The sequence below is a fragment of the Aethalodelphis obliquidens genome, unplaced genomic scaffold (genome assembly GCF_003676395.1).
Source record: "Aethalodelphis obliquidens isolate GAN/ISIS:26980383/991018 unplaced genomic scaffold, ASM367639v1 scaffold5, whole genome shotgun sequence".
Taxonomy (NCBI): Eukaryota; Metazoa; Chordata; class Mammalia; order Artiodactyla; family Delphinidae; genus Aethalodelphis; species Aethalodelphis obliquidens.
The window spans coordinates 61,213,083-61,237,085 of NW_020837949.1; the positions used below are offsets into that span (position 1 = coordinate 61,213,083).

Sequence of the window (24,003 nt, forward strand, 5' to 3'; positions counted from 1 at the left end):
ACTAGTAGAGCTCAGTTGCTCAGTTACCTTAAAGAACTTTGCTATACTTATGTAAACCTGTGAAATGATCTTCCCACGAATGTGTAAAAGGATCATAGTAAAATACAGATTTGTTTATATATTAGCTGGTAGTCTATAAACAAATTATGATATTTTTGAGTGTTCTGTGACAGTGTCATTTTCTTTCTTCCAAAGTGTTTTGGAGGTTCTCTGGTGCATCTCCCTGAAAAGAATCAACTGTCCTTTTCCTGCTTAAAGTCAGGTTATTTCATTTAAGTGTCTAATACTTACTAAACAGGGATTAGCAAACATTGCTAAATGCAGTTTCATTAGCATTGTAAATTAGGGAGTTAGACTATGCTCAGAAATCAGTTTTTGGAAAAAAGCCACAACATTCTGCAATATTTTGCCAGATAGCTTTAAAAAACTTATTTTAAAATTCTGTTCTTTCTTTACATATTTAAGTGACCTGTTATTGAAAAATACCTGGTCAGTTGATTGCATTTGCCCACTCTTTGTCTTTTTGGTTAACACATGGCCAAAGATGAGTGTAGCTTTAATGTAATTTCAGTGATAACTGTTCATTCAAGAAATTTTTGTTTTCAGGTATTGTAGTTGTTGGCAGTATGTTGATGAGTAAAACTAATGCATTTTCTCCCTGTTTTACACAATAAATATTTATTGAGTCCCCGCTATGTCTGAGGAGCTCTGTTTAACCCTCACAGAATACGTATTCTAGGTGCTATTGGGGTGCTCACATTCATTTTTCTCAACAAGGTCAAGTCATTTAAAATCTGCCAAGAATTTGACCCACTATCTTCTCCGAGGTTTGGACTTCGTATGGGAATTATTATGTTCTGTGCTTATCTTTCAAGATTAGGTTGCACTTCTTGGTATTCTTTTTTGAATACCAAATACTTGTTTATATGTGTTTTTCCCTTATTAGATGAAGCTTAGGAGAGCATTATCTTGTGGCTTCTATATTATATCTAGGTCTAAGCTATATTGCTGCCTGGACATATTATAATATTCTGCTAAAGTCTGGCCTAGCATGGTGGGATTAACATGAAATCAGCTTCTGAAGCTGTTATATTTGGAGAAATTCAAAAAACCGTCATGCCAAAAATTTGGTGGGCATTTTCAATGAAAAATCTAAATGTTTTTAGATCTATCATAAAGATCATGATTATACTAAGCAAGCAATGAGAATATAAATTACATATTAATTTGTTCTTTATTGCAATGTAAAAATTTTTAAGTGTAGAGCAGATTTTGGGGTGTTTGTTTGCTTTAGAGAATATCTAATTTACGCGCAAGTAAAATTATTCAATTTAGCAAAGTGTTATTTACACAAACTTTTTAGGAAGTCAGTTACACAAGATTGAGGTTCATCTGAGGTTGTAAAAATATATTACTGAATAGTGTAATTTCTCATTGCTACATAAAATGTTCTACTGACATTTAGCAGGATTAACTAATATCCTAAGAAGTTGTTATAAATGAACATGAATAGATCTTTTCCATTTCCTTTCTAGTCTGAGTTTTAAAATTCTAAGAAATTTTGTATTCAATTAACCCCTAAAAGGGAAAGAATTCATATGTACTAATGATTTTATTTCTCACATTTCTCTGTGGAAAGGTATGCTTTTAAATTAGATAAATATTCCAAGTTTTCTTCTGGATTATTTTGTCCTTATAAAAAAAAAGTTATTACTTGAGTTATAATTTCCTACCAAACTGTTCCTAACCAGCTTAATGGAGGAAATATTTCTTCCTTCATGAAAAACTTTCACCAAACCTGCTACTGTTATCAGTGTCAGGAGGACAAGGCAATAAGTAAGCATAATTAGACTAGAAATATGATTAGTACTGTGGATTATGATATTTATAATTGTATAATCCTACAGTCTGATTTTAACTTAAAGTTTCTGTATATACTTAAGGACGAAGAAATTAATTGGTCACCCATATACACACTACTGTATATAAAATAGATGACTAATAAAGACCTACTGTATAGCACAGTGAACTCTACTCAATACTCTGTAATGGCCTATATGGGAAAAGAATCTAAAAAAGAGTAGATATATGTATATGTATAACAGATTCAATTTGCTGTACACCTGAAACTAACACAACATTGTAAATAAACTCTACCCCAATAAAAATTTAAAAGTAAATAAATAAGTTTACATTTACAGGAAGTTGCAAAGACAGTACAGAGAGCTCCCACGTATCCTTCACCCACTTTTCCTTTAACGGTTATATTTTACAAAATTATAGTATGACATCAAATCAGGATTTTTATATTGGGGTGTGTGTGTGTGTGTGTGTATGTATGTGTGTGCGTGTGTGATTTTATCACGTGTAGATCTGTGTAACCACCAGTATAATCAAGATACAGACCTGTTCTATCACAGATGTCAGATGCAACTCAGATCCCCCTCGTGCTGCCCGTTGTAGTCATACCACTCCCTCCCCCTACCACCCTGACCCCTGGCAATCACTGATCTGTTCTCCATCTCTATAATTTTGTCATTTTGAGAATGTTAGATAGAAGGAATCATACACTATGTGACCTTTTGAGCTTGCCTCTTTTCCACTCAACATAATGCCCTTGAGATCTATCACAGTAGTTCAGAGTATCAGTAGTCTGTTTCCCTTTATTGCTGAGCAATATTCCACAGTATGAATGTACCACAGTTTCCTTACCCATCACTTATTGGAGGACATTTTGGTTAAGGTTGGGTCTATTACAAATAAAAATGTTAAAAAAATTGGTCACCTAATTTGATTATACCTAAGGGCTACACAATATCTGTGTGCGTGTGTGTGTGGTGTGTATGTATGTGTATAAAAGAGAGAATGCTGTAAAGTTCGCGTTCCTTTCTCAACAATCACTGGATAATCACTGGCTCCTGATACTTTCTTCATATAGAGTAGAAATTCATGGTCATCTTTTCATAATGCTATAGGTAATTTTAATATACGAAGTGGTAGTGACTTAGGGACTTTACTTATCTCATGTAAGATAAAACCAATGGACATCTAACTAGATGAGAATTCTGAACATCTTCCTTGTGGTTATGGGGAAATTTGCTATTTATAATACAATTATATTTCCTTGTGGAGGCATCTCTTTTTTTTTTTTTTTTTTTTTTTTTTTTTTTTGTGGTACGCGGGCCTCTCACTGCCGCGGCCTCTCCCGTTGCGGTGCACAGGCTCTGGATGCGCAGGCTCTGCGGCCATGGCTCACGGACCCAGCCGCCCCGCGGCATGTGGGATCTTCCCGGACCAGGGCACAAACCCGTGTCCCCTGCATCAGCAGGCGTACTCTCAACCACTGCACCACCAGGGAAGCCCTGGAGGCATGTCTTAAATGCTGAATTCTTTGAAGTATTTACTTAAGGATTATTTGGTAAAAAGTTGTTGGATGGGTTTGGAGAAACAAATTAATCAGTTTACATATAAATTACCTTTTCTGAATCATCTCACCTAATTTAGAATGACAATCCAGTTATCTACAGTTTAATTTTCTTAGTAAGTGTATGATCATTTTCTCTGCTGGAGTTGGCTTTGTGATTTTTGAGCAGAATATTATGTTGGTATTTAAATTCAAAGTTGAAAGAAGTGTTGAAACCTGTCGTTATTGCATTTCTACTGACTGGAGTGGGTATTCTTCTAGGTGGTAACTGTATATAGCAAATTAAAACAGACATAATGCTTACATCCTGCAAGTTTACATATCCACATATTTAAAAATATCATTATAATTGTCTTTGGATGTTTTGCTCATGCTCTTTACCTTCTTGCTGATCTCGTTACCATCTGTATGAGAAGTTTTAATTTAAAGTATATTCCACCTATGTTTCACATAGAATATATCATATTCCCTTAGGTAACATGCTTTGAAAAAGTGGTCTAGTGTATTTTTCTATGCTACTAGCAGAAAATCAATAATTTATTAATAAGACTTTCAGACCCAGAGCATCATTGGGTTGGGTTCTTAACTTCCTTGCAGCATAATTATTAACTTTCCCTCCTCCCTCATTTCCCTCATCCTACTGATCACTATATCTTATCCCATCTCCTTAGAATTATGTTCTGAATCTGGTAGCTTCTTTCCATCCCCTCATGGCTCCGTTATTACTTATTGCTTGATTTGTTAGAACTGCTGCCTCTTAAGTGGTTCCCCCGCCATTAGTCACCGCTCTCTAATTTACCCATTGCACAGTCTTTCTTTATAAATATAGTCTTTCTTTAAAAAAAAAAAAATTCTGAAGTTCATAATCCTTTCCGTGACATAAAAGACTCATCTCAGCATCCTCGATTGTGTACATCAAGTTCTTTGTAAACTGAACTCACTTTGTATTGAAAATGCTATTATCTTTCAATAGCTCCATACTTGTTCCTTGTCAGGCAAAGATCCCGTGTCAGTGTAAGGTAATCTACTGATTACTGTAAATTAGATTAAGTTAGATCACTCCATTTATGGTGACAATTGTAATAATTTAGCAAGACTTACTCTAAAATTTGGCTCAAACTATCTCCGAGGTAATTCAGACAAAGGGAGTTAAGCCCTTCTATAGTAGAGACTTCTAATTATTCACCAAACCCTGTTTTGTCTCCCTCTTGGCCCACATCAAGACTCTTTTTCCTACCCCTCCTTGCAATTAGATAAGGCTTGGTGATATACAACATTTTCATCTGTGTTCAATAAAAAAGCACTAGTTTGATCCTCGTCATTCATTCTCTTCCCTCATCTGCCAGCTGGAAGCAGAGAATCTAGCAGAGGACTCCAACCAAGGCCCTGGGGGAATGGTGGAGCCATAAGATGAAGGAAGTCTGAATCCCTGAATGATCATATAGAAGGCCATCTGTCAGCCAGGAAGATACACATTGGGTTTTTATTGCGATAAGCCACGAATTTTAAAAAATTGTAGCTGTTAGCATTAGCAACTTTACTGCACCTCACAGTTTAAAGAAAGGTGGTCTGCCAGCTGCTACTACTGGAGCCACTTTGAAAATTCACCTTGGGAGTCTCACTCTTACCTCGTGTGATCCATCACATAGGCAAGTGTGGTCCATTGTTATCAGTGCTTCTGTCAATATGCGAGAGATACTTCATCAAGTTCGATTGTGTGATCTTGGTGGAATATATTTAGTTTTATATAATTTGCTATTTACTTTCATTAACTGAAGATGCTATAACTACTCTTTGATTAATAATTTAAGAGACTATTTTCAAAACAATTCGGAGACATTTTAAGAATTGATAGCCATGTGGAAATAAATCCATGGTCTCCCAGAGTGCCTGGCAGGACACGAAGTTTAGTGATCTTATTAAGTGGTCTTGTTATATAAATATGTTATTTTTCTTGGATATGCACTATATGAAGAGTTATTTATTATATGAACCTATATTAATGACCTGTTTGTGAAATACCTAAGCATGGAAATCATAGCTTTTTATGTAAATGTGGAAAATGGGATGATAGAGATCTGAATTCAAGTTATTTTTGTCACTCTCTTGCACTTCATTCACAATGATTTTAGATGAGCCTCACATACAGAATATTAAAAAGAAATGTGGAGCCATTCTATTTGAGGCTCTTCCAGAAAGGCTCCTTTGCTAATGAGTTCCATAATATATGCCAGGTGATTTCTAGTTTTTGAGTATTAATTTCATTAAAAGTAAGGAAAGGATGGATAACTGATATCCACAGGTTCAACAAAACTTGAGTAGTTGTGCTAGCTGTTAGAGAAACAAACAGAAAAAGACAAGAGCTTTACTTTTAGGAAGGAGCCCACCCTCTGGTAGATAAGTCTTACATTTATCATTTAAGTATAAACTAAATAGATTAGTGAATCATATTAGGTTTCACTTTCTTATTTCATTCTTAAATGAAAGTAAAATAGTTAAAATATGGGGGGGGGAAGAGACAGATAAATGAGTGATTTGACATATCCATGAAAAAGAAGTTAACTGTATTATTCATAATGTTTGAATATACATCGTTCGTACTTGTCCTGTCTCAAACACTACATAGAAAGGATTTAAAAAATTCTGGTCAGAGGTGACGAAGGAAAGAATGGAGAAAAAAGGCAGACAAAAATGCAGTTGACCCACCTCTTTTCTGTAGTGTGGTTTTGTTTTCTTCCCATGTTGAGAAGAGTCTTTTCAGTACATCTGGAAGTGTTGTTCAGGTTTTTATTACAAATGCCCTAGCTATTGTAGGTATTGTTAATGATTCAAGCTATATCCAAAAGTGTAGTCTGATATTTGTTCACTCATTTCTTGGGTTCTTGGATTGAACAATGTTCTTTCATCATTTAAGGGAAAAAATTAACTTAGATGCTAATAACAAACTATGGAACTTTGTGACTTCAGTCCATTTGTAGCTCCTGGGCAATGCCATTTTGATTGAAGTACAGTTCAATCAGTAATATCAATAGACCATTTTTGACTAAGATTATAATGGCCAGTTCTAAGCCTGTTCTGGAGGAATAAAATATGATGCTCTTCTAAAATATTTTATGACACTTTTCCCCTACACTCAGTCATGCCACTAGTAGTTTTATTTTATTTTTTCTGAAGTTGCTCCCAGTCCTTGGCAGTGTTTCCTGGCAACCTTTTATGCACAATGTTTGTAGAATTGTTGAGGTGGAAGGTGTCCTGTGTATGCGAACACGGAACTGGTTTTTACCATGTTCTGTTTTACTCCATGGCCTCTACAAAGGTATCATTTGTATAAGACCTTTTCCTTCAGGATGTTTCCTGCAGCTTTGGGCCATATCCAGCTTTAATGAAGCATCCAATTTTAGATAAATTACTGCTTCACAGCTACATATTTGATTCTTTGATGTCAATATTTATGAAAGTAAATGCTAGAATAAACATCTGTGTTTTCTTATTTCTGAAGCCTTCATTCTGTTGAGCCTATTGATTTTGGGTTTATTCTACAGAAGCGTAGTTATATATTTCCCAGTCAACAACATATTCACCATTGCTGGATTTGGGGACACGATGTGGGGGAAAATGCAGCTAGTCAGCTAGGTTTAATTAACTAGATTCTTTTGCATGAAGCAAATCTGTGGTATCCAGATGTATTTTCAGTTCAGAGTACTGTTTATCATTTGCCTACCATCAGTAAATTAGCTTGACTAGCAGTCATATCTTATTGAGGTTAAGCAGTTACTCTTTTCCTAAGCCTTTCTCCTTAATCTTTTCTACTTAACCATGGAGTTAACTGTTTACCTTATTATTATGCTATTATGAGCTAATCTGTAGGTTTTATTACCTAAACAAAATGTTTATAACTTAGACTTAAATGCTTGCATCTTATTTTCATTATAAATTGTATGTTGTTAAAATGTATTTGGATTTAGAATTCTACAAATTTTCAGTATAGATTTAAGAAGAGATATTTACTTGTCTAGGAGACTGTTGTGCTTTCTCTGCCATATTAAGTCAGTATTCTTTATTCAAATAAGAGATGAGAAAGCTGATAATTTTCAGATTCTTTTTCAGGATCAGAGGAACTATAGTCATCATACAGACTTCATCATAAAGATCTTGTATTACATGGTAAAATTTGGTTTTGTCCTTTTGTAATAGTGGTAAGACCCTGATTCCATAACATTAATAGTCAATCAGTTCTTTCTTGGTCTTGAAAATTATTTTAGGACTTTTTGTTCTTTATTGACCTGTTCCATAGATACTGGGATGATGTGGACAGAGGCTGCTTACTTTTGTTCCTTCAAAAAGCAGATCCTTATAGATTTAGCTCCTTGCAAGGTGAAGGTCCTCTTCAAGGCTTCTTTCCATCTTGTTTTTTTCCAAATGACTCTCTCTTCAAGCCCCTCAGCCCATTATTCTATCTTATCCCATGGTAAACTCCACCTTTCCCCATAAGAGGAATTCCCGTTCCTTGATCCATTCCTGGTTCTTGCTGCAGGCTTCTGTAGGATTGACTTTCAAACCTTACTCTCTAATTGCCAGCTCTAGAGGAAGGGGATGGGCAAACATTCTATTAATGGAGTGACTATGGATGCTCCATTTCAATTAGTTTCTTCACTAGGTTGGGCAGGAGCTAATTTCTCTACTAGGTTACGTCTCTAAGACTAACATTAATTTTTCTCAGAGTCAACACAATAAAATATTGGAGGAATATTAAAATGTTTAAAAATATATGTATATATATCTGGTTCTATAAGAAATTTAATAACTACATTTGGTTATCAGATATTCTGGAAATTCTTAGTCTTACAGATGTGCTGAGAGAATAACTATATGAATTTACAATCCTTCTCTGGTCATTTCTTTCATGTAATGATGGAAGACTTACCTTAGAGATATTGAGCATTCTGCTACTCTCTTCTCCTTTGAAAGTTACTACCTGAATGGCTCACACATTTCAGGAGCCCTTATGTTAATTCCTTTCCAAGCTGTTGGTTGTTTGAAGCTATTCTCTGGTAGATTCTTCAGGACAGACTATGGGAACAATATTCCTTGAGTTCTCATGTATTATGTAGCAAGAATATACAAGACTATAAGAAGTTTTAATCTATGGGTTTTTATACTTGAAGGTCACTTTAGCTTCATTAAAATGTGTTTGATTTGGGCTGTATCAGCTGTATCATTTTCTCAGATACAGGTATAGTCTTTCAATATGTAGTTTGAAGTTATCTTTTATTCCTGGAGAGTTTTATTATAGTTTTTTATCATTTTTTGCTTTGTTGCTTTGGTCTTCTTCAGGGACTCCTACTAAACATATGTTGGACAGTCTTGCTTAAGTTACATATTAATTATTGTCTCTTAAAATCTTTTTATCTCTTCTTTTAATTCTAAAATTTGTCTTATGTTCCATTTTCTACTTTTGGAAAGGCATTAACCCACTGTGCTTCTTGTTAACTTAGTCTTCATTCCTGAAATAAGTTTTTCTTTTATTTCTAAATCTTTCCTGAGTTTGATCACCTCTCTTTTCATATCTTCCTTGCTCTCAAACACATCATTTTTAGTTTTTCTAATTCTGAGGTTTTTCATTGCTTCTGTCATTTAAAGAAGATTTTTAGCTTGTTTTGAACTGTTAGATCACAGTTTTCCCTACTTTAAAAATCAAGGAGTTTGATCAGTAATATTGGTTGTCATACTGTGGTAAAGATATAGCCCATTCTATAGCCTTTATTATAGTCTTTTTTGTTAGTTTTTTTTTTTTTAATTGGGATATAATAGTGGATCTGTCTCATTTGGTTAAAATTTTTCTAAGTTCTACCATTGCTTTAACTGGAAGTTAAGTACTTTGAAACAAAATTTTGTTAAACATTTTGTCTTCTGGTTAAGGAATATTTGCTTTCCTTTCACTTACTATATTAATATCCATTTTTGGTCATCTTATTTTCATTGTTTTATAGTTGCTAATACTTTGTGATTATTTCTTTAACATTTGAGACCATTAGTTATATAAGATTTTAGATGTTTGGAAGCTCTATTAATCGAATTCATTGGAAGTTCATAAAGTTTATAGAATGTTCTTCTACTAATTATGACTTTGCCAGGGTTCCTTAAAGAAATACCATTTTCCACCAGAAAAAATTGAACTTAAAAATCTTTAGCGTCTCAGCTGCCATATATGTAATTTCTTTATAGATATATTCCAGATGTCAGAACTCCATCTTAATTTGTTGTGTATTCTTCCAGTGCTTGTCACCAGCCTTCATGGCCATCTTGGTGAAGTTTTCTTTTACAATCTTGATACAAGAAGATACTCTCTTGGGTTTTCTTTGAAAACAGGCTGAAGGCCTTCCTCCAAATGTCGTATCTCAATTTATGTATCATTTGACACAAATTTGAGTGAGCTATAACCTAGAGAAGAATCATTCCTAAATGGCTGCTTGACTACATTTTTTTGTTTGTTTTTCTTGACAGACCTCAGGTTACAGGCTGTGTCAGGCCTCATTTGGTGAGAAGCATGTTTGTTTCTCTTGTCAGCTTCTTGACTGGTTCCTTTCCAGATTTCTGCAGGGCAGCCATATGGTCATTTCGGCATGTTTTCTAGATTGCTTCTATGGCAGGATTCCAGGTCTTGATTAGTGTTTCAGAATCTACTCACACTGAGAGGGCTTTGGTTTTTGCCCTTTAGTTTTATTTCAGATAGCATATTCAGATCTGGTGTCCTTCCTGTCTCATCTGAAGTTCATTTGATTTTGATGATTTTATTTTATGTGGCCCATGTATTTGGCTAACTTTTTATCTTCTTATATTTTAAGCAAGGAAGGCCTGTAAAGGCCGTTGGTGAGGTGCCTAGACTGTGCTGATTTTGGAAAACTGAATCTAACAATAATTCGATTAGATGATCAGTATTAATGTGCATTAGATTGGCTAGAGAGGTACACCAGTCTCCTCCTTTCTACTTTTTTTATTCTTACACAGTTCTTTAAATTTGTTTTTTTCTTGGTGGTGGGGGGAAGGATTTATTTTGAAAATTTCTCTCTGTAACCGTGAGGCAAGGAGAAAATTACTCATAATGTTGGTAGTGACGTTTAAGAAAAAATTGTTCATGACACTTAATAAAGATTAGTAAAGCAGACTTTATTCAGGGAGACTATCACGATAGTTGTAGGGACCACTGCAATGTGATTTTGTAGTGGGGGAGAAAGATTGGGCTCAAACTTGGAATACAACTAGGAAAACTGGGGATGTATAGCCAAGTAGAAGGGTGGGGTAAGTAGATAAAAAATTACTGAGAGGAAAGAAACATCAAAATAAGGGGGATTCTGGCTAAACAGACCTAAACAGGATTGTTAATGAAGGCAGACCAGGTGGTCAGATATTACATGGGAGATGGTGGAGATAAGAAACCTAATCAGATATCCAGCGTGATCAATATTGAGGGTGGGGGATTCTGGTTAAACTGACATAGTAGGATTCTTGCTAAAATTGGACAATACAGAGATGAACACAGAAGCCCAAAATTTAGGGCCTAATTGGAAAGAGTTCAGAGGAGCCTGGCTAAAGTTTGGTCAAGGAGAGACTCTTCAACAGTGATAATAAATTTAAAACTATAACTTTCAAGGAAGTAGCTCTCAATACAGAAATACTGAAGCAAATTTCTATTAAGAAAACAGACCTTTAGGAGCTTCCCTGGTGGCACAGTGGTTGAGAGTCCACCTGCCAATGCAGGGGACACGGGTTCGAGCCCTGGCCTGGGAAGATCCCACATGCTGCGGAGCAACTAAGCCCGTGCACCACAACTACTGAGCCTGCACTCTAGAGCCCGCGAGCCACAACTACTGAGCCCACGTACCACAACTACTGAAGCCTGCGTGCCTGGAGCCTGTGCTCCTCAACAAGAGAAGACACTGCAGTGAGAAGCCTGTGCACTGCAATGAAGAGTAGCCCCTGCTCACCGCAACCAGAGAAAGCCCGCACACAGCAACAAAGACCCAACGCAGCCAAAATAAAAATAAAAAATAGATTTATAAAAAACAAAACAAAACAGACCTTTAGTTAAGTTCATGCTTAACCTCAGTGAACCAATAGCAAGATATTCTCTACCCGTATTTACTTTTGGCTATTTTTGATCACTAAATTAGGAACTATATCATTTCAGGGTTTTTTGAAGTTGAAGAAAAGCAACTTAATGTCTTATATTCAGTCTCTGCTCCATGAATTTGTTATTTTGATTTCAGTGATAAGGATTGAAATTATAATATGAAGGAGCAAATTCAGACATCATGAAACACTTATTTTCTCTTAAAAGATAAAGGTTTTAAATAAACAGGCTATAAAATACTGTAATATTTGGAGACTCAGGCTTAAATTCTTTAATCAAATTAATTATTAAAATCTAAATTTTACTTTGCTTATATATTTTATTTTTCTTTGACACTTTGATTTTATAAAAAGGAACCTACTTAATGTAGTTTTTCAGAATTTCTTGTATTTTTTTAGGAAGCAAATTTTATTGTAGTTAACTTTTGTGTGCAAAATGCCCTGTTTGGGTGGGAGGGAATCTTTCCAAAGAAGCTGTATTGAACTTTTTGTCTGTTATCTCATCTTTCTAAGAAAGCATTCCTAAGCATTCTGTCTAGAGTGCTTTGTATTTAGGTTTGAAGGTTCTTATTGTCATGGCTGGCACTCAGTTTAGAAAGTGACCTTTTTGAAGGAGATGACTAGAAGTTTAAATTTACTAGATTCTAGAAGGTTAGCTGCTAAGTGCAGATTTCGAAGAATTGTTTGACTTTTTTGCAGCAGGATATTTTCTTGGATTTATATTCAAACTTTCAGTGCCTCTAAATGGAGTAGATTATAATCAACAAAATGATTTTATTTTTGAGCACCTGCAACTCTAAAGGATCTAGTCCTAATCGTTTAGACATAGGTTCTTAAGATTTTAGTACCATTAAATTCACTTGAGATACATATTTAAAATTCACATTGTTTGGTCCCACTAGCAGAGAGTCTCACATTGTTGATGAGAAATTAGGCCCAGTATTGAGCATATTTAACAAATGTCTAACACGTTGAGAAACATTGCTTTAGGACCTCAGTGGTTCCCAAGGCTGATGATGCATCTGAATCAATTTGGTCTGGTTTAAAAAATATGTTGAGGGCTTCCCTGGTGGCGCAGTGGTTTTATTTAGTGGTAGTGATTACCTGGTTTCACTACATATGAAATTACTATTTTCCTGATGCCTGTTTAGCTTAAGTAATGATGGTAAGTATTTATTTAATTGATTTTCTTTCATACTTTAGAATATTGATTTTAGCAATTTTATTGCTAATATTTTTTATTAAATTTTATTGTTTTTTAAGCTCTTGTAAATTCAAAGACTGTTTGAGGATACTAATGTATGTTTCTAATTGATAAGGTATCCTCTTATTTTATCTACTTGAACTGAGGTAATTTTGTAATAATTAGTAGAGAAATACTGTGACCAGTTAAAAACTAAATATATATTCTAATCACAACTATAATCATGAAATAAGAAACAATTTATTGTGTTGAATATATAGTGTAGACCGCCCTTATCCACAGGGGATATCTTTCAAGACCTCCAGTTGAATGCCTAAACCTGCATATAGTATTATACCCTGTATATCCTATGTTTTTCTTATACATACATACTTATGATAAAGTTTATTTTATAAATTAGGCACATTAAGAGATTAACAACAATTAATAATAAAAGTTATAAGTATATGCTGTAATAAAAGTTATGTGAACATGGTCTCTTTGAAAGTATCTTATACAAATATAATGCCTTTTCCATTTTAACTAAGTACCTATCACACACTGTGGCCCTAACTTTTGCAGTTTTGAGGTGCAACAGCAAAGCAAGCCAAATTTCTTTTTCCTTCTTCACAATTTCACAGATAAAAGATTTGTTCTTACCATAGATCTTAGCAACCAGAGCATTTAATTTTTTTCTTCCTTTATTAAGTTGAGAACTTTGACATTTTCACTTCAAGGGAACGCTTTACAGCTTCGCTTTGGCATATCCAGATTGCCAGCATCACTAGTCTGGTGCTTTGGGCCATTATTAAGTAAAATAGTTGTTATTTACACACAAACTCTATGGTACCAAGACAGTCAATTTAATAACTGAGACAGCTAGTTAGGTGACTTAACAGGTGCGATATGCTGGACAAAGGGATGATTCACGTCCCGGGCTGGATGGAGCAGGATGGTTCTCATCACACTACTCAGAATGGTGCACAATTTTAAACATTATTATTATTATTATTATTATTATTATTATTATTATTATTATTGGCGGTACGCCGGCCTCTCACTGGCCTCTCCCGTTGCGGAGCGCAGGCGCCGGACGCGCAGGCTCAGCGGCCATGGCTCATGGGCCCAGCCGCTGCGCGGCATGTGGGATCTTCCCAGACCAGGGCACGAACCCGTGTCCCCTGCATCGGCAGGCAGACTCTCAACCACTGCGCCACCAGGGAAGCCCTAAACTTATTATTTTTTAACATCTTTATTGCAGTATAAATGCTTTACAATGTTGTATTAGTTTATGCTGTACCACAAACTGAATCAGCTATATGTATACATATATCCCCATATCCCCTCCCTCATGAGCCACCCTCCCTATCCCATCCCTCTAGGTGGTCACAAAGCACTGAGCTGATCTCCCTATGCTATGTAGCAGCTTCCCACTAGCTATCCATTTTACATTTGATAGTGTATATACGTCAGTGCTACTCTCTCACTTCATCCCAGCTTCCCCTTCCCCCGCATGCCCTCAAGTCTGTTCTCTATGTCTGCGTCTTTATTCCTGCCCTGCCACTAGGTTCATCAGTACCGCTTTTATAAATTCCATACATATACGTTAGCATGTGGTATTTACTTTTCTCTTTCTGACTGACTTCACTCTGTATGACAGATTCTAGGTCCGTCCACCTCACTACAAATAACTCAATTTTGTTCCTTTTTATGGCTGAGTAATATTCTGTTATATATATGTGCCATATCTTCTTTATCCAATCATCTGTTGATGGACATTTAGGTTGCTTCCATGTCCTGGCTATTGTAAATAGTGCTGCAGTGAACACTGTGGTACATGACTCTTTGAATTATGGTTTTCTCAGGGCATATGCCCAGTAGTGGGATTGCTGGGTCATATGGTAGTTCTATTTTTAGTTTTTTAAGGAACCTCCATACTGTTCTCCATAGTGGCTGTATCAATTTACATTCCCACCAACAGTGCAGGAGGGTTCCCTTTTCTCCACACCCTCTCCAGCATTTATTGTTTGTAGCTTTTTGATGGCCATTCTGACTGGTGTGAGGTGATACCTCACTGTGGTTTTGATTTGCATTTCTCTAATGATTAGTGATGTTGAGCATCTTTTTATGCATTTGTTGGCCATCTGTATGTCTTCTTCGGAGAAATGTCTGTTTAGGTCTTCTGCCCATTTCTGGACTGGCTTGTTTGTTTTTATGATACCGAGCTGCATGAGCTGCTTGTATGTTTTGGAGATTAATTCTTTGTCAGTTGCTTCATTTGCAAATATTTTCTCCCATTCTGAGTGTTGTCTTTTGGTCTTGCTTATGGTTTCCTTTGCTGTGCAAAAGCTTTGAAGTTTCATTAGGTCCCACTTGTTTATTTTTGTTTTTGTTTCCCTTACTCTAGGAGGTGGGTCAAAAAGGATCTTCCTATGATTTATATCACAGAGTGTTCTGCCTATGTTTCCCTCTAAGAGTTTTATACTGTCTGGCTTTACATTTAGGTCTTTAATCCATTTTGAGTTTACTTTTGTGTATGGTGTTAGGTTGTGTTCTAATTTCATCTACATGTAGCTGTTCAGTTTTCCCAGCACCACTTATTGAAGAGGCTGTCTTTTTTCCATTTTATATTCTTGCCTCCTTTGTCAAAGATAAGGTGACCATATGTGCGTGGGTTTATCTCTGGGCTTTTTATCTTGTTCCACTGATCTATATTACTGTTTTTGTGCCAGTACCGTACTGTCTTGATTATTGTAGCTTTGTAGTATAGTCTGAAGTCAGGAAGCCTGATTCCTCCAGCTTCATTTTTCTTTCTCAAGATTGCTTTGGCTATTCGGGGTCTTTTGCATTTCCATACAAATTGTAAAATTTCTTGATCTAGTTCTGTGAAAAATGCCACTGGTAATTTGATAGGGATTGCACTGAACCTGTATATTGCTTTGGGCAGTACAGTCATTTTCACAATATTGATTCTTCCAATCCAGTAGAATGGTATATCTCTCCATCTGTTTATGTTATCTTTGATTTCTTTCATCAATGTTTTATAGTTTTCTGAGTATAGGTCTTTTGCCTCCTTACGTAGGTTTATTCCTAGGTATTTTATTCTTTTTGTTGAACTGGTCAGTGGGATTGTTTCCTTAATTTCTCTTTCTGATTTTTCATTGTTAGTGTATAGGAATGCAAGAGATTTCTGTGCATTGATTTTGTATTCTGCAGCCTTACCAAATTCATTGATTAGTTCTAGTAGTTTCCTGGTGGCATCTTTAAGGTTTTCTACGTATTGTATCATGTCATCTGCAAACAGTGACAGTTTTACTTCTTCTTTTCCAATTTGTATTCCTTTTATTTCTTTTTCTTCTCTGATTGCCGTGGCTAGGACTTCCAAAACTATGTTGAGTAAGAGTGGCGAGAGTGGACATCCTTGTTTTGTTCCTAATGTTAGAGGAAATGCTTTCAGTTTTTCACCACTGAGAATGATGTTTGCTGTGGGTTTGTCATATATGGCCTTTATTATGTTAAGGTAGGTTCCCTTTATGCCCACTTTCTGGAGAGTTTTTATCATAAATGGGTGTTGAATTTTGTCAAAAGATTCTTCCGCATCTATTGAGATGATCATATGCTTTTTATTCTTCAATTTGTTAATACAGTGTATCACATTGATTTGCATATATTGAAGAATCCTTGCATCCCTGGGATAAATCCCACTTTATCATAGTGTATGATCCTTTTAATGTGTTGTTGGATTGTGTTTGCTAGTATTTTGTTGAGGATTTTTGCGTCTATGTTCATCAGTGGTATTGGTCTATCATTTTTTTTTTTTGTGATATCTTTTTCTGGTTTTGGTATCAGGGTGATGGTGGCCTCATAGAATGAGTTTGGGAGTGTTCCTTCCTCTACAGTTTTTTGGAAGAGTTTGAGGAGGAGAGGTGTTAACTCTTCTCTAAATGTTTGATAGAATTCACCTGTGAAGCCATCTGGTCCTCGATTTTTGTTTGTTGGAAGATTTTTAATTACAGTTTCCCTTGCTGCTTTTAATATCTTTTCTTTGTATTTAATTTTTGATAGTTTGATTAATATGTGTCTCGGCATGTTTCTCTTTGGGTTTATCCTGTATGGGACTCTCTGCGCTTCCTGGACTTGGGTGGCTATTTCCTTTCCCATGTTAGGGAAGTTTTCGACTATAATCTCTTCAAATATTTTCTCAAACCCTTTCTTTTTCTCTTCTTCTCCTGGGACCCCTATAATTCGAATATTGGTGCATTTAATATTGTCCCAGGGGTCTCTGAGACTGTCCTCATTCTTTTTTCTTTTTCTGCTCCCTGGCAGTTATTGCCACCATTTTATCTTCCAGCTCACTTATCCATTCTTCTGCCTTAGTTGTTCTGCTATTGATTTCTTCTAGAGTATTTTTAATTTCAGTCATTGTATTGTTCATCACTGTTTGTTTGCTCTTTAGTTCTTCTAGATCCTTGTTAAATGTTTCTTTTATTTTCTCCATTTTGTTTCCAACATTTTGGATCATCTTTACTATCATTACTCTGAATTCTTTCTCAGGTAGGTTGCCTATTTCATCTTCATTTATTTGGTCTTGTAGGTTTTTACCTTGCTTCTTCATTTGTAACATATTTTTTAGTCATTTCATTTTTTTTTTTTTTTTGATGGGTGGGGCTGTATTCCTGTCTTACTGATTGTTTGGCCTGAGGCATCCAGCACTGGAGTTTGCAGGCAGTTGGATAAAGCTGGGTCTTGGTGCTGAGATGAGGACCTCTGGGAGGCCTCACTCTGATTAATATTCCCTGGGGTCTGAGGTTCTCTGTTAGTCCACCGGTTTGGACTCAGAGCTGCCACCACCGGAGCTCGGGCCCAACCTGTGGCCTGGGAACCAGATCCCGTAAGGCTGTGGCGTGGCCAAAAAAAAAAAAAAAAAGAAGAAGAAAAGGAGCAATACAATAACAAAGAATAAAAAACAAAATAAAATTAGAAAGATAAAAAATATATTAGGAAAAATAATATAATTGAAACAACTTCAACAAAGTAAAATAAAACTGTAACAGAAAAAAGAAAAAGAAAAAAGGGGGGTGGGGGAACAAGCCAAAAGGAGAAGAACAATAACAAAGTATAAAGAATAAAATAAAATTAGAAAAATAAAAGATTTATTAGAAAAAATAAACATATAAATGAATGAAGAACAATTAATCAACAAGGTAAAACAGAACCCCAATCTAAACGAGGAAAAAAGGAAAAACAAAAGCCTTGGCTATGTGGGGCAGAGTTTAGGCAGGGGTGGAACTTAGGCAGGGGCAGGGGTTACGGTGGGGCGGGACCTAGGCTGGTGGGGGGCGACTTGTTTGAGCATGGGGTAGGGCCTAGGCTCAGGACCCATGCAGCCAGAAAAGGCCTTGGGGGTGGGGCCTGGGCAGGCGATGTTCAAGCATCGATCAGGGCCTCTACTTAGGACCTACAGAAGGGGAGAAGCAGCACCTCCAAAGGAGGGCCTTCGGAGTGTGGAGTTCTGGAGTTTGGAGGCAAGGCCGTGGGTGAGGGTGTGTGGGTGCGGTTTAGGTCCAGCTCATTGGAGGGGTTCTCTGAGTGTAGAGGTAGGGCCCTGGGTGGGGGTGTAGGGATGGGGTTTGGGCTCTGCACAGCAGGAGGGAGGCTCTGAGGGCAGAGAATTAGGCCCGGGAGCCCAACAGGCTCTCTGGTGCCTAAGTGGACAGGGAAAGCACTGGCCGCGTTCCCTTCCATTCCTCCACGACCCCACTCCCCATCTCCCCCGGGGTCTCCTCAGTCCCCGCTGGACCCCTAACCATGGGTGTGTCCCGCTGGGTGTAGGAACTCCTCCCCTCCCCCAGCCACCCCTCAGGGGTTCCAGTCCCGTAGGTCTGGCCTTTACTTTTGCTCCCCCTTCCCTCCCTCCCACTCCCTCAGGACCCATGCAGCTGGAGGGGGCCTTTGTGGGCAGAGGATCAGGACCGGGATCTCAGCAGGCTCCCAGGGGCCCAAGTGGGCAAGGGAGACCTGGCCACGCTCCCTTTTGATCCTCTGCCCTCCCAATGGTCCCCCAATTTCCCCCTTTGGGGGTGGGATCTCTTCCCCTCCCCCAGCTACCCCTCAGGGGCACCAGTCCCATCCCACCTCCACTTCTTCTCCCCCTCTCACTCTCCCCATGCCCCATGTCCTACCCAGTTGCTGGGGGTTTCTCCCGTCCCCTTAGGTGTCTGTGGTCCCTCACCAGTGCCTGGTAGGTGCCCTAGTTGTGCAGAGACGTGAATTCCATGTCCTCCTAGTCTGCCATCTTGACTCTGCCCCCCAATCTTAAACTTATGAATTATTTCTGGAATTTTCCATTTAATATTTTCAGACCATGGTTGACCGTGGAAAGTGAAACTGAGGATAAGAGGGGACTACTATAATGAAAAACCAGTGCTGATTTTTATTGTTGCACTAAATTGTAAAACCTGAATTGGCAGGTGATAATACCACAAATTAAATATATAAAAATTGGGGAGAATCAAGGCTTAGATGTTGAGGCAGTTAAAATCTAACTCATTGCCATGATAGTTTGGATAATAGCAATAACTCATCTTGTTAAAATAGAATCGCACTGCTTATGATGAATCTGTTGGTAAATAAGGCCCTACTGATATTTGGTTAAGTGGGGTTATTATGGCTAATCATATCTTGGAAGAGTACTATCCTTGCCAATTTTTAAACTTATTTTGAATTTTTACCCTTGAAATAATTGACGTGGAAATTACTAACAACTACATATCTTTGAAATTTTCCTTGTATGAGCAATGGTGAGAATCTTTTAAAGCATATGTTTGAAATATAACCTTTCAAGTATATTTATTTCATATACTATAATTTTTTAAAACATCATGACTGACAGAGCAAATTTTATAACAGGATATCGATACCATGTTGTCCTACCTTATTCTATTTAAGGCAGACCGTTTTTGTTTTTTTGGTATTGGTAATGTGTGATGCTTGTTTACACATTCTTAACACAATTAAGCAATAGCGTTAAATCACAGAGCTAACTGGCCAATCTGTAGATTGAATTTAGCACCCAATTCATATTTTTCCCTTTTATTACATTATGTTTATGGTAACCGCATGGAGATATAAATTTCAGGAAGTTTCCAGTTCAAAAACCTATATAACACATTTATACAACATTTAAAAGTACAAAAGCTCTTTTTGGTTAAGGGACAATACAAGAAAACTCATGAATTTAATGACACCAGAAGTGCCGGTCCACGCTGTCCCAGAAAAAGGTTACCAAATCTGTTTCTTGGCTCTCTCATTGGTGAGAATGCCCCCCTCTGATACTCAGCACAAGGTGAGTGTTTCTACACCAAATGTTGGAGCCTAGGTTTTCAGAGTCCGAGTTGATGGCCGCCACTGGTCCTTGGGACTTGGGAGCACCCAATTTAAAGTCCCTTATCCCAGTGGTCTTCACACTGAATTAAGGCCACCCATTTATGAGATACAGGAAGAAAATGTAACTTCCATTTTTTTCATACATATTTTTATTTTTTATATCATATGTAAATTTCTACTTAGGTTTACACTATATATAACATTAGTAATATAATATATACCTCATTTATAAATAAATAACTGCACATATTGCTGCATACTTAGATATTTACTATTAGGAGTACTCAGTCAAAATAACTTGAAGACCACAGTTCTGACAGTAGCTAATCAGAGAGAATGGACACTAAGGGGAGAAATAGGATCCTTTGAAAGTGATAGACAAAGGTGCAGTGATTAACAATATAATAAAAAAGTATAGACTAGAATATTATATGTATCAAGGGATTTGTTTATAGATTCTTTATATACTTATTATAAAACATAAAAATGATCTCTATTGTTCACCAAGTTAACAGGGGTTTTAATAACTATAAGTAGACTACATACAACTTTCATAATAGTTGGAGCAGTTTAAAGTTCAGGCACAAGTTTTTTGCATATAGTGGCTTTTCATTTTCTGGTTGTGGCTGTCCTTTAGGCCTTTTTTATTGCTATAAATGTTCTTTTTCAAGGGATAAACTGTTTTTGTCTTTTTTTTCTTGGTGGAGGGAATGTAAAGTAACTTTAAGAAGTTTTAAACAAATTATTATAAATCAGATTATGAGAGAGACATGTTAATTTTCCGTGTTTCGTAAAGTTGCTAAAATTTGTGCATATTGCTTTTATAGCCAGAAAAAATATTTAAAAGAATTAATAGAAGTAATTCCTAGTAATAGAACTAAAAACAATCTGCATATCTTCTAAATTACCTATGGTAGGGGAAAAGGTAAGGAGAAAAAGAAGTAAACAGTAAAACATAGAAAACAAGTAGCAAGGAAGAATTATAAGAGGAAGAAAAAAGTTATGTGACAGGTTTAATCAAGTTTGTTATAACAAATATAAGTGGGATGAACATACCTTTTATAAGGAGAAGACATACTCTAAAGTTTTTTCAAAAAGCCTAATTGCATACAGTATACAAGAGTCACACCGAGACAGCATGATTGAAAGAAATTGAAAATAAAAGAATAGGCAAACCAGACACATTATAATAGAAAGAAAGCATAAAGGGGTGATAATGTTCAATTTGACAGAGCTTAAAAGTAATAAATGGAACAGACTACAATGGTGAAGCATATAAGCCATAATGATGATGTCATGAATCAATATGTAACCAAATTATACAGAACTAAATTTCTATAAACTTTTTTTGTTTGTTTCTTGTTTTTGGCCACACGGCGCAGCTTGCGGGATCTTAGTTCCCCGATGACCAGGGATTGAACCCATGCCCCCTGTAGTGGAAGTGCAGAGTCCTAACCACTGGACTGCCAGGGAATTCCCCAGAACTAAATTTAAATGATAAAAATTGCAAGAGATAAAGAGAATTGTTATATCTCAAGAGTAGTTTAGAAATTTTAGAGTAGTTCTCTAAGTCTGTGACAGATAAAGCTAATAATTTTATTATTACTATATTCTATATTTTTATTTCAGCTGATGTACAAGAAAAAATAACTGTATTCTGAAAACAGAAAATATATGTTCTCCATGACTCCTGAAATATTTATAAAAATTGACCATGATTTTTGGTCACAAATAAAATTTCAGGTGATTCCAAAGAGTAGAAATAGACTGTCCTGACTCTCTGCCTATGGCAAAATAAAATTAGAGCTAAGTAATAAAGATAGGGAGGAGGGCTTCCCTGGTGGCGCAGTGGTTGAGAGTCCGCCTGCCGATGCAGGGGACACGGGTTCGTGCCCCGGTCTGGGAAGATCCCACATGCCGCGGAGCAGCTGGCCCGTAAGCCATGGCCGCTGAGCCTGCGCGTCCGGAGCCTGCGCTCCGCAACGGGAGAGGCCACAACAGTGAGAGGCCCGCGTACCGCAAAAAAAAAAAAAAAGATAGGGAGGAAATTTTGTAATTTTCAGGTATTCTCTAACATTCTTGGGTCAAAGAAGAAATCAGAACTGCAGTTGTAATATAAAATTGGCCCTCCAGCCCTCTGTGTCCAAGGATGTGGAACCTGGAGAGGTGGATGGCCAAATGTAAGGGACTTGAGCTTCCTCAGATTCTGGTATCTGTGAGGGTCCTAGAACCAGTCCCCCATAGAAATGAAGACGACTGTATGTAAATAATATGATAGTTCACAGTATGCTGCATTTTCTTTTGTTTTCCGATTTAAAAAACCCAATTTTGTATTTTGGTTTCAGAAGGATAGTTAAAGGACAGTATTCAGTAACAAATGTTTCTTGGCCCTCTGTAACGTGCAAGACATTTTGTTTGATGTGAGATATAACTCTGAGTAAGACTGAGCCTTGGTGCTTGTAATCCACTGGATTTTATTATTCAATGCACATTAGTAGTAACTTATTTGAGATGCATATATGAAAAATCCTTTATAGTTTCTTTGTAAAGAAACTATAGAGTTCAGTATGATCATTTTAATTCTCAGCAGAGGTACCAATGGTACCTATATGGAGAGGAGAAGTAGATTATTATAGTAGATTGATTGAACTGTGTAGAATATCTGGAGATCTTGGTTCCTTTTTACCTCTATCACCTGTTAGCAGTTCTGTTTCATTGGACGATTTAATTTTATCCCTCTGGGCTTCAAATTCTTCATCCATAAATGAAGAAGCTGAATTAAAATGTAAGATTCTTTATACATGTTATTTTTGTGTAGCTGTGAATAAATTCATTCATAAGTATTGAGCATCAACTTCTTTTCAATCTGTAGAGACCAAACTTATGCTCTAGTTGGGGAAGAAAGACAAATTTAGGGCTCCGTGCAAGCAGAGAGTGCGTATATCTTTAAAAAGGACAGAGATGGAGAAAAGAAGGGCATTGGGAAAGGTTTCACAGAGGCAGTGTGACACCTGAGCTGATCTTCAAGATAAGTTTTTGTCAAGTGAACAGGGAAGGAGAACATTTTAGGTGCAGGAGATAATAGAAAGTATAGAGGCAGAGAAGTGAGTGTTTTACATTTGGGAAATTGCAGTTAGTTTGTATGGCATTTAGTAGTTAACATGGGTTTATGGAGGAGTAGCAAGACATCAAGTATTGATGTATATGGGAGCTGAATTGTGAAAAATAATGGGCTTTAAGTTAAAGACAGTGAATAACCATGGAAATTTTTTTAAGCAGTGGAGGGAGGTGGTACTGTAAGATTTAGTTAGGGTGGATGCAGAGATAGCATTTAGGAAACTGGCAGTTGAGACATGATGAAGTCTTAATTAAAGTAATGGCAGTGGAGATGATATACAGGTTTTAGAATAGGTCTCTAAAATGGATGGGCTTTGTAGGGTGTGACAGCCCTGGAAGTGTATGCAAAATTTAATATGTGAATGTATTTTCCTTTGGGAGAGGGTCTATAAATTTCATCACATCACGCAGGAGGGCTATTAGGGTAAATATATATTGTAGGGAAAATTGACAGAGTGATATTTTACAAACTATGAAGGTTAAATAATTTTAAGTTTTACTTTATTCATTAGTGACTAATCTTTTTTCACTTTTTTATAGTGGACAGGCCAAAATCTCATCAAGTTCGAACCTCTGGTACAATAAGGCGAACCTCTTCTTTGGATACGATAACAGGACCTTATCTCACAGGACAGTGGCCACGAGATCCTCATGTTCATTACCCTTCATGCATGAAAGATAAAGCTACTCAGGTAAAATAAGCAAATCAAAATCAGTTTTATTATCCTGCAGTTCTATTTTGATCACAGTAAAGAAAATTAAT

The 24,003-nt window shown here is 36.6% G+C and overlaps 1 protein-coding gene across 2 annotated transcripts in view; it reads left to right on the forward strand.

Annotated features, from left to right (window-relative positions):
- The window catches only part of GLCCI1 (glucocorticoid induced 1), a 119,353-nt gene that overhangs the window by 10,695 nt on the left and 84,655 nt on the right, over positions 1 to 24,003 (forward strand). For both annotated transcript variants that reach the window (XM_027102518.1, XM_027102517.1), the window contains exon 2: positions 23,781 to 23,932. In XM_027102518.1, the coding sequence (XP_026958319.1) occupies positions 23,781 to 23,932 (152 nt within the window). The remainder of the gene's footprint in view (positions 1 to 23,780; positions 23,933 to 24,003) is intronic.